The following is a 17,794-nucleotide window of genomic DNA, read 5'->3' as shown; positions in this document are numbered from 1 at the left end:
CCGTAATTACTACTAGCAGTTGCTCATCACTGATGTGAATGTGTGCATGCTGCCCGTAGTAAAAATGTTTTTTTTTTTCCATTATTATTCTGTCGGTTGGTTGAGTTTTCAAGACTCAGTCAGAGTCTCCAAAAAGTAGAGAATATATTTCTTCCTTAGACTCCTCAGGGGTCTAAATCCCTAACAGCATCCATGACAACTGCCTGGGGAATAACTAAATTTTTATATTTAACAATGTAGCTCTATTGGGTCTGGCGCCGTGGTCTAATGGCTAAAGTCCTCATCTTGAACACACCGGGATCCTACATGGGTGCCAGTTCTAATCCTAGCAGCCTCACTTCCCATTCAGCTCCCTGCCTGTAGTCTGGGAAAGCAGTCAAGGATGGCCCAAAGCCTTGGGACCCTGCACCCACGTGAGAGACCCAGAAAAGGCTCTGTGCTCCTGGCTTCGGGTAAGTGCAGCACCAGCTGTTGTGGTCACTTGGGCACGGAATCATTGGACGGAAGATATATTTCTCTGTCTCTCCTCCTCTATATATAACTGATCTTGCAATAAATAAATCTTTTTTTAAAATGTAGCTCTGTTTAGCACTTTTCTTCACCTCCTCTTTCAAAACCAAATGTCTGTAGCACAGAATGATAATCTGGCATTTGCAATGTCAGCATCACTGAGCCTGGGTTCGAGTCCTGCCTGCTCGCCTTCCAACTCAGCTTCCTGCTAATGTGTCCATGGAAGACAAAGAGTATTCGAGTCCTTGCCACCACGTAGGAGATCCAGTGTAGCCGTGTGTGAGATGGACGAGCTGATGCAAGACCCTTTTCTCTTTTTCAAATAAATGGATAGATTTTTGAAAGCAAAACAGTAGTTAACATGATTGGTAAAACGCCTGCATCCTATATTGGAATACCTGATTTGACGCTGGGCTCTGACTCCTGATATCACTTCCTGGGAACACAAACCCTGGAGGACAGTGGGGATGGCTCAAGCAGGTTCCATAACACTCAAATGAGAAACCTGAACTAAGTTCCTGCTGTGACTTCGACCCTCTCAGCCACTGTAAACACTGGCCCTCCAACTGAAGCAGCACATGTGGGGGCATTGTCTCTCCCCAACACTCCCCACAGTCCCTCTCCTCCGCCCTCCATGTGTGTATCGTTGTTGGTATCTCTTTGCCTCTCCAATACATAAGTTAAAATTTTGAAAACTGGAAAAATATTATGCCAAATGTTGTTTTTGGTTGTTTAAGAAAGATCAGCTTTCTCCCTAAATAAATCTACCTCTACTCACTCCTGGAGTTACTGAAACTGTTAAAATGAATTTTTTTTTCACTCAATACTATCGATAAGGAAATGAATTTAGTCCCATCCTAAATTCAATGAGCAAGTATTTGCTCCAAACAGGTCCTTCTGGCAATAAAAAGAATTGTAGTTGCTATGCTGTGCGCTCTAAGACAGCCAGTCAGGTGTGTGTGCTGCCAGCGTCATGATCTGATGACCTGTGTTTCCACCTAGATAAGACTTTTATGGTTTGTGTCAGATTGAATTCCTTGCCGAGAAGTTGTAGACAATTCAAAAGATTACTTTTTTTTTTTTAAATTTTATTTTAAATTCATTAATTACATTGTATTATGTGACACAGTTTCATAGGTACTGGGATTCTCCCCACCCCTCCCCAAACCCTCCCACCATGGTGGATTCCTCCACCTTGTTGCATAACCACAGTTCAAGTTCAGTTGAGATTCCCCCATTGCAAGCATATACCAAACATAGAGTCCAGCATCTTATTGTCCCGTCAAGTTCAACGGCTTCTTAGGTATACCCTCTCTGGTCTGAAGACAGAGCCAGCAGAGTATCATCCCGATCAATTAAAAGCTCCAACATACCATCAGCAAAAATTTACATCATTATGGAATTTTGAACTTGGTTGCTCCAGTAGTAAACTATGCATGAGCACATTTCCAAGTTTGTAAGGCTTTATATAACTTTACTTTGGCAGCAAAAAATTTGAAATTCATGCACATAAAGTATCTTTCAAAGATTAGTGGATAGGGGTGCGGTTGTGGCACGGTCTGCAGTGCTGATGTTCCAAATGGCCGCCAGTTAGAGCCCCAGCCACTCCTCTTCCAATCCAGTTCCCTGATTAAAGACCTAGAACGACAATAGAGATGGCCCACATTCCTGGGCCACTGCTCTTACGGGGGAGACCCAGAAGAAGCTCATGTTCCTGACTTCAGCCTGGCCCTGCCCTGGTCACTGTGGCCATTTGGGGAGTGAATCTGAAAATAGATGTTCTTTATGTCTCATCTCTTCCTCTTTTTCTCTGTAACTCTGCGTTTTGAATAATTACATACATCCTTAAGAAACTGTGGAGGAGCAGTTGTGGCAGATCAAGTTGAGCTGCCACTTGCAATGTTGGTATCCCATATCTGAGTGCAGATCTGAGTCCTGGCTGCTCCATTCAGCTTCTTGATGGCAAGTCTGGAAAAGCAGCCCATGTGTGTGGGTGCCTGCCACCCAGAGGATGGCCCACGTGTTTGGGTGCCTGCCAACCACACAGATTCCTGGCCTCTGCCATCAGCCTGATTTTGCCCTGGCTATTGCTACCATTTGGAAGGTGAAACAGCAGCTTGAAGGTTTTCTCTCTGCTTCTTTTTCCTTTATCTACCCGCCATTTGCTCTGCCTGTAAAATGAATACATAAATACGCAAATAAATATGTTAAAGTTCATGGAAATTATACATGATGAAAAATACTATGCATGGATTACATTTTTTAACAAAATGAACTAGTTTCAATTCTATTTTTCATGAATGTTTGAAATTATTCTCATTTGCATTAACTGAAAAGCTATATAAATATATATTTAAACACTTAAAACCACAGAGCTGAATCTTGTAACTATTAAACTTCATGGAGTGACAACCCAAGAACATCTTCTTGTTTCTTTGACTTCGCTGTCCCATTCCTGAGTCCCATACCGTGTCATCTCCTTTTAGTGTGCTTTTGTGAAGATGGTGTCGCTCTCCAATGTTTAGATAATGCGATGGCCATAGTTGGAAGTGGTCCTCACCCACAAGTTTTGTGGACTATGTGGGCTCTGAAATTCCCTGTTCCAAGCTCTTTGATGTTACCTAGAAAGATTCTAAGTACAGGCACAAATACCACTCATAAAGTGATAGAATTTATTGAAAAGGTGAGGAAGTCTCAGAAGCAGTGGGCCATGTTCAGGAAGAGTCTGGTCAGGGAAGGGAAATGATAAGAAAAGGGATTTTTCAGTACCCTGCTCCTTTGTGTCCACACAAAGAGAGAGCCCCTCCCTCTTATGAGCTTGGAAAGGGGCATGGTTCCAGGACATTACTCCCAGATCAGGGAAGGTATATCCTAGGGAAGGGGTTATTTGACTGACAGGTGAGCAGATAAGATCTGCTGTGGCAGATTTAAAGCAAGAACAGGCAAAAAGTAAGAAGTATCTGTTGAACAGAACCATGTGCTTCTCAGAGGAGGGTATTTTATCCACTGAATGGATTATGAGTGGGAGCCGAGCTGGTCTAGAAGATGGGTCAAACTTAGGTGACCTGATGGGTGGAAGAGGTGGCGTGCAGGCCGAGGAGCAGCAGAGAAAGGCACCGAGGGGGATGTGTGGGAATCTTGGGAGCCTAAAATGTATAAAGGCTAATGGACCATGATAACCTCCATCTGGCGCGGCGTCTCGTGGGTGTTGAGCACTAACAGGTCATGCATTTCATTTGGAGGGATTAGATTAGAGGAATCCCTGACGGCACAAAAACCCACAAAATAATCAGAATTACAACAGGTCAAGGTTCTCAGATTTAACACAGTAGTTTAATTGGGTTTATAATTTGTACACAGATTCTAAGAAAATTGTTTCTTTCTCCACAGCCTTCTCAGCCCGGGGCTTTGCTCAGTCCTCCTCCACATTCAGCAACATTTCTGTGTGGGCAGAAAACATTAGCCAATCTCCTGCCACTGAGCAAGGCATCTGAAGGGAAGACAAAGGCCTCTGTTGCCAAGACACGATAAAGGAAAATGAACTTGTGTGGAGAAACCTGGCAAGGAAAGAGTGTAGAAAGACACTCAAACACTGTTTTGTGAAGATTCAAGCATGAGCAGTTACTGCTTGTAGTAAGTCCTTGGGGAGGGAGTTTCTTTTCCACGGGTGGGGTGACTTGTTGAGGAAACAGGGAACTGTGATTTCCTGCAGCTCTGCTTCTGACTGAGGGACCTGTGCTCTATGCCTCCATTAATACCTGTTCTCAAAGAAACATTGCTGAGTGTTTGGGCACCTGTTAAAAACTTAATGTAAAACTCTTCACTGCAAGGAAATAAAGCAGGGACGACAAAAATCCGTTGGTTACCAAGCACGTCATTGTGCCCCCATTCTGGAATACCCAGCAGGCATTGGCACGCATGTATCTTGCTTTCCTATAATTCATTTGGCTGACTGTTTGAATTTAGCAAGTGAACATAATGAAGTTAAGGAAAAAACAGATTCACAATAATATTTTATTCTCTGAAATTCTTTAGTTTCTCCTCCCTTTCTCCCTCCCTTCATCTTTCCTATCTCTCTTTCCGTTCTTTGCTTTTTTTTTCTTTCTTTTTCATGCCTCATTGTCAATAACAGGAGAAGGTAAAATAAATGAAGCTAAAATTCCTAAATAAGCAAAACAGTCTGTCCAGAGCAGGTACCCCAAGTGCTGCTGGTGGGAAGAGCCACAGTAAAGGTTTGCAAAATGCTTGAGGAGTTGCCCAGGTCTTGGTATTTGTGTCTCCAGGGAACCACATCTCCATCATCTAATTAACAAATAATGTAAAAAGATAGTCTGAATTTCTTCATGTAGAATTAATCCTCCTACTTCCAATTGAGAAGGCTCCTTGCCCACACTTTGAGCTCAGGCTGCAGGGAAATCACGTCAGTTGGCTTGCTGTGGGGAAAGCAAGCGAACCCGGAGACCCCCTCAGGCCCAATGCACCTTCGCGGGCACAGCAAGGGTGCTCAGTTTTAATAGGTAACCCACCCGATTCAGTCTGGAGGAAGAATGAGTTACAAACTGCAGTGTATCTTCAAAATATTTCACTTCTCTTCCTTCTCAGATCTGTCTTACCTGAGCCAAGCAGTATAAATAAGGACCACAAGGTGATGAAAAGATAACAGGTCCTCATAGCTGTTGAGTGACAAAGTGACTCTGCTTGGATGAAGGCAAGCTGGTGTTTCCAGTTTCTAGGTACTAAAAGGACATGGGTACTGGCAGAAGCACGCTTTGTAATTATGGTAAAACACGCAACAACAGAACAGTATCTTTTCTTCTGAAACATACCATGTCATCAAGTACACGCTACTGATTTTTCTTTGGTCTTCCCATTTGGGACCTCACCCATGGGTGAAGTCTTTCTGATAGGGGAGTTGCCTCTATTTGCTATTGACCACTGGATGTAATCCATTTTTTAAATGATTTGTCTGTTCCTAGTTTCCTGTTCTCTCCTCTGAGACTGGATACAGAATGAGGCTAGAATGCCACTCAATTCATCACAGACTGGACATCAGTCAGCATCGGCCAACACTAGTCTCAGTCGATACTTTTGACATTTGGATATTACAGAATTAGCTAATTCTGGGTCCTGAGATAAGACAATAATGGCAGGTTTCCTTCTACAGGCACTTAGAAGTCTATGTAATATTAAATTTCACGTGAAAAGTATCTTAAATCCAACATTGGTGAAGTACAACAGGGGTTATGTATTGGGGTCAGCCTTTCCATTTCTCATCTTCAGAGGGATCAGGCAGATTGTTGCCTTCTTTGAGTTTCTGATACTTTTGTGCAATAAGCAACCTCAGAATGTACTTTGTGATGTCAGGTTGTTCGTGGATTATGACCACACCTACAGAACTCTGGGGTCATTTAAGCTTATTTGTGGCACTTGGCAATTTGCCTGACAGAACTTGCTTTTTTCTTAGGATAAGCTGTTGGAGTTATGTCCTGGATTAACAGAGAATAAGACCTGGAATCACGAGAGTAAACCCCTGACAGTGTAGACTCATTTCAGTTCTGAGGTCCTGGGAAGTCCAAGGGATCGCTTTGAGACAGTAGTGCATTCACTCAGAACTAGTGATATGTAGAGTTAGTGAAGACATCGTGGGGAAACATGAGGGCTGTTCACTCCTTCAGGACACAGAGCACAGTGCACTCTTGGCTGCCAGAGTCAGGCTGGGCTGAGAGCGGGGCTCAGGTGGTTTTTCTATTGCTTTTCCCTGCCTACATGTTGACTCTTCCAGATTCACTGCCCCCTTGTGCGTTCCGTGCTACGCTCTTCTTCCTGCATTGTGCCTGCGATAAGGACTTGGGTCGCACATGATTTGCTTGAATCCTAAAATGTTTACAGCTAAGGAAGCACTTTGTCCTTCATTTGCCATCTGATTTAGTCATCTGAGAAGCAGCCTATCTTCTCAGTGAGCAGCAGATAAACCAGTGAGACAAAGTGTCCCCCCAGAGATGTCATATCCAAAAAGAGACTGAATTTGTTGGTAAGTGCACAGTGGACTAAGAAGTGAAACTCAGAAGATGCGAGCACATGTGAGGAAGACGGGATAACAGGGTTCTTTAGTACAACTGTGTGTTTTCACGAGGGCAAGAGTGTGTGAGTTAGGACTGGAAGCAAGAGACACGAATTTTAGAACAGTGTGGGGAGACCAAGGCACACAATTGGAGGGAGCTAGGAGAGCAAGGTACACACTGCAAGAGAGAACTGGGGGTCTGGAAGAAGCTCCATGCTCCCAGCTCCCTGTTCCCAGCTCTTAACTCCTTAATCTCTACTCCTGGCTCCTGACTCCCGGCTGGCTCCTGGCTCCTGGCCCCTGACTGCCAGGGCCTGGCACCCAGCTCCCAAGTCCCAGCTCCTGGCTCCTGGCTCCATGCTCCTGGTTCCTGCCTTCTGCCTATTCCGGCCTCAGCCATTGCAGCCATCTGGAGAGTTAACCAATGGTGGAGGATATCTGTCTCTTTTTCTCTGTGTAATCTGATTTTCAAACAAACAGATCTTAATCAAACGAAAGTTAAGAGAGGTTTCCACCACATATGTAGCAGTTTTGGCATGAGGATCACAAAGCAACAAAATGTATCAGGTTTTGATTGGCTTCACTCCTTTCCACTTTAAGGATATGGTTTGATTCACAAAGCTGTTTGTCCTAAAATTGTGCTTCGAAGAAAGAAAGGAGAGGATGAGGAGAGGGGAGATGAAGAAAAGAAGTGAGCCAGAAGAGCCAGAGGAAGAAAGACATTGCCTTCCCACCACATTCACTGTGTAACTTGGTCTTTCCCTGCCCCTTCCTTGTAGAGGTGCCAGCAATGCCAACAGGACTGCGAGGAGGACGTGACAGATCCCCACGGACGTTGCCCACTGAGCTTAGGAAGCTGAGGCTGGGAGGAAGGAGCGGCCTTACGCAAGTCCAAGCACCTGGTTTCTGGGTAGAGTTCAGTATTGTCTGTAATTCTTGTAATTACAGAGGGATTAAAACAAAGTCTCACCCACTGTGTCAGAGCAATGGCCTGCAGAGGAGAACGCTCACCCAGCTGCCTTTACGTATGTGCAAGAGGGCCTTCTCTGCCTGTCGTTCTAAGTGCCTGGTAAGGACTGGCTGAGGAGTTTGGGTCTGTCTCTTCAGGAAACAAATGAGGGACCCGTGACCAGGAGCTCACCTGCCTGCTTTGTGAAACTTTAAAAATGAAACTGTTGGACATGTCTAGATAATGGCATGCTGGACCATCTGACATTGTTTGTACCAGCAATGTCGGGGTACACTTCAATAACAGACTGATGGAACTGTACCTTGTTTTGAAGGACTATACTATTGTAACAATATGGGGAAAATCAATCGGGGGGGGGGGGGGAATTCTGGGTGGGATCCCAGACCCTACTTAATTGTAACATAAAATTATAAATAATAAATAAATAAATGAAATTGGCAGACTGCTTTTCCTGAAGGCTGGAGGACCATCTTGAGCCAAAGTGAGAAGAGTTTCATCCAGTCGCACCCATCCCTACACACTTCCTGGTCATGATGCTGGCTTTGCTCCAACCCCAATGAAAGTCAGGATTTCCACAGCAAAGGGAGTTTTGCAGGTTGAGCAGAGAAAGGCAGGGACCTCCTGGCTTATCAGATGGTGAAATTCTAAAATTCAACATTGTCCCAGTATGACAGGTTGTGAGTCAACGACAGGTGTGCCGGTCTTTCTGTCAGAGAGAAGCTGGGGGCGTGCCGCTGCGGTTAGATGATTCTTAGAGTTCATGCATGACAAAGCTGTGAATGGCTCCCTCAGCCACGCAGGCAGCCAGCAGCACCACCACACCCTAACAGCGTGAAGTCTGTGGCCTTTCCGCCTTCACTGGACACGTGCGGAGGCACCCCTCGGTCACTTACTGTTTGTGGAGAAAGACTGAGGCTCCCAAGTCCTATCTTCAGAGCTCCCTGTTGCTGCACAGCCCCGCTCCCTAGGAGCCAGTGCCACATGCAGTGTCTCACAGCGTCCCCTTACTCTACATCACAGAGTGTGCAGTGCTCACAGGGGCATTGATCCCATCCGATAGAAGTTCAAGGGCAGGATGAACAGATGGAAAGCAAGCTGTGTTAATTGTGGTTCTTACCCCTTAGTTTGAAAGACAGAGGTGCAGCAGCAAAAATCCATAATTCAGAGTCAAATTTGATAGTGCTGTGAAATGACACGAGGGATTTTGCCACTATGTGTTTGATGTTGTCATTAAATTTGTGTGTCCAAGACCCATGGTTTGCCCAAGGTGAAGACTTTTTAAAGAAAATTTAAAAATACAAATTTATTTGAGAAGCAGAAAAGACAGCCACAGGCACGGAGACAGGCATGTTTCATTCCCGAACATGTCCGCAACTGGAGCTGCTGGAGGTGATGATGGGGAACCAGGAACTCAGACATCGCCATGAAAGATAGGGACATAACTTCTTGAGCTATTATCACATTGGCAGGACGCTGGAGAGAGGGAACTGAAGTCGGGTATTGAACCCAGGTACTTGGAAGTGATACACAGACATCTTCATCAGCATCATCAGTCATTGCTAAACCAAATGCCTTCCTCCAGATGTGTGTTTAACCAACACACAGGAACTGTACTTACATGTTAGACACAGTGTGCCATTTCAACACGTCTACAACATGAAGTGTTTAAATCGCGGTAATTTACATTTTCATCCACTCTAATGTTTACCAGCATTTTTGTGTTGGGGTCACCATTCTCTCTCCCACTTCCCCTCCGCAACCTCTGATAACCAATATTCTACCCTTGACTTCAGAGACTTTGGCACAGGAAGCGGGCAATGCTACTGTGTGGGTAAGATTGGCAATGACTTTTCTGTCAAAAGAGGAAGTCAGTGATGGAGGAGAAACGGGAGGTCTGGGTCAGGAGCCACGTTAGTTCAGGGCCTGTTCCTGCAGTCGCCAGCATTCCTGGGGACTTTGCTTCTCCATGCTGGGAGCACTCTCGATGGAGGCGCTTTCATTCCTGATGTTGATTTCCTCCAGGCTACAAATGGAAAAACGGGATGTGACAAAAGCTGGTATATGCTCAGCCTGCATTAACAGCAAATATCTTAAAAAGTGATTATGTATTTATTTTAAAGTCAGAGTTATAAAGAGGGAGATACAGAGACACAAAATTCTTCCATGTGTTGGTTCACTTTCCAGATATCCACCATGAAAGCCAGGAGTCAAGTTCATCGTTCAGTTCCTCCACATCAGTAGCAGGGGCGTAGACTCCACATCAGTAGCAGGGGCGTAGACTCCACATCAGTAGCAGGGGCGTAGACTCCACATCAGTAGCAGGGGCGTACACTCCACATCAGTAGCAGGGGCGTAGACTCCACATCAGTAGCAGGGGCGTACACTCCACATCAGTAGCAGGGGCGCAGACACTTGGGCCATCTCTGCTGATTTCTCCAGGTTTATTAGCAGGGCGCTGGATGGGAAGTGGAGCAGCCGACACATGAACTGGTGCCTACATGCGGTGCCAAGTGGCTCAGGTGCCAGCTTTACCTGCTGTACCACCATGCCACACACAACTGAAAGCTTGCTATGTTCGTTAAATTTCACTAACGTTTCAGAAAGACAAAAATCATAACACTTTATGTTAGTTATTGCAACATGCATCTTCTAAGAATGAGGAAAAATTCCCCCCAAATCACAATACATTTATATGGATTAAAAGAAAAATTCCTCATTGTCATTCGCTATCCATGTCTGCCCAGTTGTTCTAAGTCAGGACTTTACGCCTGTTGAATTTTTTTAAACTTTCCCTGGTACATTTTTCATCTAAGTCCCAAGTTGGATCGGGCTATGTCTCCTCGGGGTTTGAGAGACGCTGCCATACCGCTGAGGGGCTCCATGAAGGCGCAGAGCTTGCTCTACTTGGAGACCCGCTTTTCTCATATTTGGCACCTAGCCTGACTTGCACGTCTCTAATGACTCACAAGTTTCAAGTTGCTACGAAGCTGACACAGTGGCCCACACATTCACTCCCAGGAGGGTGTCTGTTTCCCACTCCTCTTCCAACCCAGGCAACTATAAAGGGCATTTCTGTCTAAAGACTTTCTGTCCTGCCTGCCTCTCAGTGCATAGCGGAAGATCCTGTTAGACGAAGAGGCACAGTGGATCCCAGACACGATCTCTGTAAAACGCCTTACACTGTGCACCTGGGCTTTAGTGCCCCCGGCAGTAGGTGACAAGACCAGGCTGGTTGTCCCTCAGGAATTCCTGAGACTACAGCTGCAGCTTCCCTCTGGCCTGCTGGCAGGTGAACCTTTGCACTCATCCTGGCAACAAAGCTTACTGCTTAGAGATCACCAGAGGGGCAGCTGTGTCTTGCACAGGAGGGTCACTGTCTTGCTCCAGGGAGGAAGAGCTTGTGTCAGCACAAACACGGGTGCCTGGTTGTTGGATGTGGGGACATGTGCAGCTCAGGTGATCCACAAATTCATTTCACAAGCTCACAGCAAAGCAAGGCTCTGCATGCATACAAACAACCAAACCTGGACTGAGCGAGACCCACGGTTTAGTTCCTTAAAGGGGGAAATAAAAATGAATGCTGTCCCCAAGCCTCTTCCCTGCACTGGGGAGGGAGTGGAAGCTGTCCCTGGGCCACAGTGGGGAAGCTGGCCCAGACCAGAGTAGTGGCCCACACCTGGGGTATGCTTTGGAAAACCAAGGACTTCCTCACCAGTGATTGTAGAAAGCAGGGCTGCTCAGTGTTCACTAACACCATGTCCGGGCTGACTTCACAGCTCGGGGCCCAGGTGTTTGGTGCAGTGCTCCCCAGTAGCCAGCCAGACTCATAAGGGTTTTTTTTTGGACTTGTATTTTCCTGGGGAGACTGTGGAGCACACACCTGGACAGAAGTGGTGTATAAAAGCAGGTTGTATGGGACGTTTGCTATGGACCCTTGAAATTCGCTCCTCCCTGGAGCAGCCCAAGCCCCTTGGGGCTGAGACTGTTGGTAGCTGAAGGATCTGTGCAGCTGCTTCCTTTCTCTCGTCTGGAGAGAAAGCAGGGCTTCTACATGGGGCGGTACTGGACTTCTTGCCAGTGCTTCATGAGTCATCCCCAGGGCCTCTGCACAGATATCCACTCCCAGGACACACACAGTGCTCCAGCAGTGAGCTGCCAGCAAAGGATTGCACAAGAAGCGTGCACCCGCGGGCGTGACAGTGCAGCATGCCAGAATTGTTACATTCTTCAGAGGGTTTAGAATTGTTCAAGAAGCATGATCAGGCTCAGACACAAAAAATTAAGTTCGTAAAAGGCATTTGCATTCAACAGGAAAGAATGCTCTGTTTCCACAGTTTCAGATGAGTCAATTATTAACATGTACAATTTAAATTTTTTCTTATTAAGACAGGTGAACAGAGTGCTTAAAAAGAGTATTGAAGTGAGCTAAAACCATGCAGGCATTTTCAGTATTTTATGGGCCTCATAATCTGTTTTAAAACATACATTTATTTATTTTACTTGAAAGAGTTACAGGGAGAGAGAAAAACACCTTATCATATATTTTAAAACATATATTTATTTTACTTGAAAGAGTTACAGGGAGAGAGAAAAACACCTTATCATATATTTTAAAACATATATTTATTTTACTTGAAAGAGTTACACACACACACAATGAGAGATAATCTTTCATTTGTTGATTCACTCTTCAAATGACCACAGTGGCCAAAGCTGGACTGGTTTGAAGCTGGGAGCTAGCAGCTTCTTCCTGGTCTGCCAGGTGGGTGCAGGGGCCCAAGGCCGTGGGCTGTCGGTGGAGGCACTGCCCTTCCAGATCATTAGCAGGAAGCTGGGTTCAAAGTGGAGCAGTGGGTAAGAGCTGGTGCCCATGTGGGATGCTGGTGCTACAGGTGCCATATTAGCCTACTGATCCTGTGCCAGCCCCTGGCCTGCCTTCTTATGAGAAAACGCAGAATAAATGTTAAAGTTCCATTGCACAAATTTACACTGAAAATTAAATTCAAATCTAGATAAAACTTAATTGTTTAGGGTTTTTATATATATATAAAAAAAATTTCACTAGATTCACTAGAACTTACGTTTGAAGAAATTTCGCCCAATGTGGTTACTCTAAATAGCTTCAGCAACACTTGTATTAGGTGAGTCTTCTCAAAATTAAGAGTGAAATTATTCAAGTCTAGTGGATAGGTCTATAGAAAAGTGGGCCGGAGAATTGTATGAATAAGCAAGTTATTCCGTGAATAAAGTGTCATTCTATAAAATTATGGCACTGGCAATATTTTCTGAAATTTATAAGCTTATATTGTTCCTTTGTGATTATTTCCATTACATTCTATAAATGAGAAGGTATTTGTAAAGAGGAAAGTTGTACATTTTTCAGACCTTAACAATTTTTCCGGGCCTGGTGGCGTGGCCTAGCGGCTAAAGTCCTCGCCTTGAACGCCCCGGGATCCCATATGGGCGCCGGTCCTAATCCCGGCAGCTCCACTTCCCATCCAGCTCCCTGCTTGAGGCCTGGGAAGGCAGTCGAGGACGACCCAAAGCTTTGGGACACTGCACCCGTGTGGGAGACCCGGAAGAGGTTCCTGGTTCCCGGCTTCGGATTGGCGCGCACCGGCCCGTTGTGCTCACTTGGGGAGTGAAACATCGGATGGAAGATCTTCCTCTCTGTCTCTCCTCCTCTCTATATATCTACCTTTCCAATAATAATAAAAATCTTAAAAAAAAATATTTCCGATTTTAACACCTGTCATTTGAAACCGGTATCCTGGGTTTTTGTTTTGCATGGGCACTTGCTTATGACCATTTGTTTATTTAATTGGTGGAGTGGGAGAGTGAGAGAGATTGAAAGAGAGAGATGCCATCAATTGGCTTACTTCCCAGATGTCTGTAATAGCCAGACCGGGACCTCAGTGAAGCCAGAATTCCACCCCAGTCTCCTGTGTGGGCGGGAGGGACCAAGTGCTTGGACCACCATGCACTGCCTCCCTAGGTGACTAGCAGGAAGCAGAGTAGCCACGACTGGAACCATCACTCTGACAGGAGGCACGGGTGTCCCAAGTGGGAGCCTGATTCTCTGTGCCACAACACCTGCCCTTTTTAACAAGTGATTTAATCTAATCCTTAACAGCAAAGCCTGCGCAGAGAGGTGTTTCCTAATTTCATAAATGAAGATACCAGGCCCTAAATGGTTAAAGATGTGACCAAGGTCTTCTAGTGACTAAGTGGCAGGACTGGTACTTTGAAACAAAATCAGCCCCTGTCATCACACAGTCACTGATGTTCTGATAACTTAAGTGAGAGTCAAGCTTGGCTAAAACCCAGCTTCTCCGTGACTGCCTTCCAACTAATCACCAGAGATCAGTGGGGGAGGGAGAATTTGTACAGCCTTGGGGAAGGTGAGAAGTGACAGTGCAAACAAGGCGGCCTGGTGGCAGCTGCCAGCCTGTGTCCCCACGGCACAGATCAGCATGGTTTTCCTGCTAGCCGAGGGTAGTGTGTGTGTACCCGGGGCTTCTGGCAATTGTTTTAATGAAGGTGGCGATAAGTCTAACAGTTTGATCCTTTTGGAGACTCATGTTTTTATTTTTAAAAGCAATTGTGTGTCTATTTTCTTTTTATCCATTTTTATCCTTTTCATTTAACTTGGGCTTAACTTCCTCTTCTAGTTTTTTTTAATAATTAGAAGATTTTTAAAAATCGCACCGTGTGTAATATTTCAAACATGTATTTGTTGTGTAATCCTTAAATAGGAATAAACATCTCTTGCAAAACATTTGCCACTTCTTGACAAGCAAAAACATACAATTTTTTCCTACAGGACTGTGCCATTTTCTGTAGTCATGTTTCTGTTCTCTTGTGATGGAACCACAATAAGTTTGTGCTGTTTTCTCTCATTTATATTGCATGAACATTTAATGTTAGAAAATTTATCTAAGTATTGCCTTAAAATTTTTCCACAATTTGGTATGTTGTGCTTTCATTTTTGATCAGTTAGAAATGCTTGATTTGATCTTAGGATTTCTACTTCAACACATTAGAAACAAATTCATTAATTTCCAGATTTTCAAATTTTTTTAAAAAAATTCTGTTACTGGTAGTGTTTTCAGAGTCTGTTGTGCATAGACACCACATTTGGCAACCCTAGTCCTGCACCAGCTGTTGCCCAATGTCTGAAAACGGCCATTTCACCTCCGACTGGTTTCCTCCTCCTGTACTGTCGGGGCAGTTCCCATACCAGGTAACTCTATTGTGACGCAAAGTGAGGTCCCTCCAGCTCTGGCCTTTCCTCCCCAGTGCCTGGGTTGGAGACTAGTTTTAGGGATGACCAGTCCCCATATCCTCTGCTGGAATCATTCCATGTCCACACTGAGAGAATGCCAGGCAGTCAACATTGGGCTCTCCAGATGAAGTGGGTTTGTGTCAACAAGTGCCCGTGCAGCATCTTTGCAATTGACCACAGCAGGTGCTCGCTCGTTGTGTCCCTCCAATCCGATATGGAGATTGACACCAAGCATTACACAATATGGAACCCCAGCAAGATTTTGAGTGGACAGCTGAAGCCAGACCCCTGTGATGTGTGAGAAAGATCATCTGTATTTACTTAGGCAATCAGCTGTTTCTATGAAGGAGGCAGAATTTGTAACTCACTTGGGATGATTAAAAACCTATGGAGGGATGATTCCATGTCAGGTGTAAGTGATTCCATGGCAGAGCAGAGTCACGTGCTGGGAAAGCAAGGGATACCCGAGGAACAGCCAACCTGCCTGTTTCTCTGAGGAGTAGCTTTCGGGATTTGGGAAGGCCTCTTAGATATGCACTGCACTTGAAGAGATGATGAAGAGATGAGTTCATGGGGAGAGGATCCAGCAAACGCCAAGAGACAGAACACAGGAAAGCAGAGGATGGCAGGAGAGTAGGAATCTGACTTCCCGATGCGCAACACTGACAAAAGAGGAAGAGAACCTGATAACTTCAGGTAAGCAAGTTGAGTTCCTGTGTCGATTTCTGGGTGAATGTACTGCATTTCAATGACAGATGAGTCACTCGGGTTCATTGTCTACACAGCGACCAGAATTGCAAGGATCATCAAGCTTTCAGCAATTTTCTTTTTAAAAAACTCTAATTTTATTTTACTTTTACAAACTTGAAGAAGACATTCTCCCACTTCACAGGCTTTCATCAAGCTCTGGATTTTTCTTTTTTTATTTCTTTCTTCGGCAGCACTTTCGGCCACTCAGAGAACAGGTGCCGATCTGCTCCTCCTTGGGCAGGCAGCCGAGCACAGCACATCGACCCCTTCTCAACTTGCAGTGATATTTTTGTGCCGCACTTATGATCCCTCCATTGCCTGCATGGAGAAAATAGAGCAATTGAGAAAGTTTCAGGAAGATGTGCTGCAGATACAAGGCTCTTGGAAACCCTCAATGAACTCGACTGTGCCTTTATGTCTTCATTTCTCTTGCTTTCTCTACACAAACAAGAGTTGGTAAAGGTGAAACTAAACCTATAGGCAATGTGTGTGTGGGCGGAAGTTCAGCTGAGGAGCGGAGGAAGTAGGGAGGTAAGTGGGACTCCCTAGAGGGCTGTGTGGGGGAGCTGGCTGCTCGGGCGGCCTGAGGGCTTTGCAGCCACTCAGCTTAGCAAGATGGAAATCTGTGCTTCTGTTCCCAGACCACATCTTTCTTCGTGCATCAATTTTGCTTTTTAATACCACGTCCTCCCATGTCTGAAATAGTCTGCGTGAAGAGTACAGCTTTGTGAGCTAGTTCATCTCAAGAGTGGTTCAGCATTAAGTGGGAAGCTTGCTTTAGGTTTCTTCAGGGAAAAAAAGAAATGCCCGTTTTCAAGCAATACAATCAAATGATAGACAGTATGCTTAGTGAAATAAGCTATTCCCTAACACAAATATGTTTACCCCGATTCATTGTAACTAATATACAAAGTACAAAGAGCGATGTGTATATATGAAATCGACATTTCCAAATTTCATTATTGTTCATAGTCCTTATCCTCTACTTGTTCATTTTTTATTTAGTGCAATGCTAAGCTTATGATTGTAAATTGAAAGCATGTCATTGTAAAAATTAAAAGGAGTGAATAAAGGAAGGAGGATGGGTAGGAAGTATCATTATGCTGTTAAAACTGTATATATGGGGCCCGGCATGGTAACCTAGCAGTTAAAGTCCTTGTTTTGCACATGCCGGGATCCCATATGGGTACCGGTTCTAATCCTGGCAGCCCTGCTTCCCATCCAGTTCCCTGCTTGTGGCCTGGGAAAGCAGATGAGCATGGCTCAAAGCCTTGGGACCCTGCACCCACATGGAGACCCAGAAGAAGCTCCGGGCTCCTGGCTTTCGATCGGCTCAGCTCCGGCCATTGTGGCTGCTGGGGGAATGAATCAACAGACAGAAGATCTTCCTCTCTGTTTCTCCTCCTCTCTGTGTATCTGACTTTCCAATTAAAATAACAAATAAGATTAAAAAAACTGTATATATGAAATATATAAAATCTATTCCCCTTATACAAATTAAAAAAAAAAAAACTCCCAGAAGAATGCCAAATTCCACAGACCAGTTCCCTCAGCCTCATTGCCCAGCCCGTCTTACCCGGAACAGGCACCAAGCAGAGGAAGAGCAGGGCAAACAGGAAGTAATGGATCCGCATGGCCGACAGGCTGCACAGCAAGCCGAGACTGGATCAAGAAGCGCGTGCGTGCTTTATAAAGGCCCCAGCCACTGGCAGAAGCAAGCAATGGCTGCAATTGTTGTGATGGTCCGGTGATGACACTGACATACTTCCCATGCGTCATACCGGCGTCTGAGCACACACCCACTCACTGCTCACCCAGGAGCTAATGACAAACCCCATGAATGTAGCAAAGGCTGGTAGGGCTGTGTGACACTCCTGGTGTCCTCTGGGGTGTCCAGACCTGGCTCAAGTCTGGGTGTCCATACAGACAATGCCTTTGTGGGAAACACTTGGTCCTTTTAAGAGAAGTCCCAGGACATGTAATTTGGGGATAGCTTGTCCAACACTGTAGGGCGTTTCAATTTTCAGCCTCTTTCTATAATACTCCCAGTGCTTCAACCCTATACTCTAATAGCACTTCTCACTCATCCTGGAAATCAAAATCCATCCATTCCTGGACATAGTCTGAACCAGGAGACAGGACTGGTTTGTAGGTAGTGAAGAAAGTTGTGAAAATGGATTACATTCTAGCATCACTGACCCCGTGGTCTCTGACCAGT

At 45.1% G+C, this 17,794-nt stretch overlaps 1 protein-coding gene and 1 long non-coding RNA gene across 2 annotated transcripts; both read right to left on the bottom strand.

The window, feature by feature from the left end:
- Positions 1–3,815: 3,815 nt before the first annotated feature.
- Positions 3,816–5,610, bottom strand: LOC131480790 (uncharacterized). Its single transcript, XR_009245816.1, has 3 exons — positions 5,394–5,610; positions 5,124–5,246; positions 3,816–4,067 (listed from the first exon to the last, which is right to left on the bottom strand). It is a non-coding gene; the product is annotated as an uncharacterized LOC131480790 (long non-coding RNA).
- Positions 5,611–15,743: 10,133 nt separating this feature from the next.
- LOC101527488 (beta-defensin 103A) lies at positions 15,744–17,210 on the bottom strand. Its single transcript, XM_004590879.2, has 2 exons — positions 17,153–17,210; positions 15,744–15,894 (listed from the first exon to the last, which is right to left on the bottom strand). The coding sequence occupies exons 1-2, from the start codon at positions 17,208–17,210 to the stop codon at positions 15,749–15,751; spliced, it is 204 nt and encodes a 67-aa protein (XP_004590936.2). The 3' UTR covers positions 15,744–15,748.
- Positions 17,211–17,794: the final 584 nt, after the last annotated feature.

Source organism: Ochotona princeps, chromosome 7 (assembly GCF_030435755.1).
Source record: "Ochotona princeps isolate mOchPri1 chromosome 7, mOchPri1.hap1, whole genome shotgun sequence".
Taxonomy (NCBI): Eukaryota; Metazoa; Chordata; class Mammalia; order Lagomorpha; family Ochotonidae; genus Ochotona; species Ochotona princeps.
This window is presented reverse-complemented; position numbering and strand designations above follow the sequence as displayed.

Excerpts from the sequence above, each read along its gene's own strand:
- LOC101527488 (XM_004590879.2), bottom strand. The coding sequence starts at position 17,210 with ATGCGGATCCATTACTTCCTGTTTGCCCTGCTCTTCCTCTGCTTGGTG. Across the intron at positions 15,895-17,152 it reads CTGCTTGGTGCCTGTTCCGG|GCAATGGAGGGATCATAAGT; the intron begins GTAAGACGGGCT and ends TTCTCCATGCAG.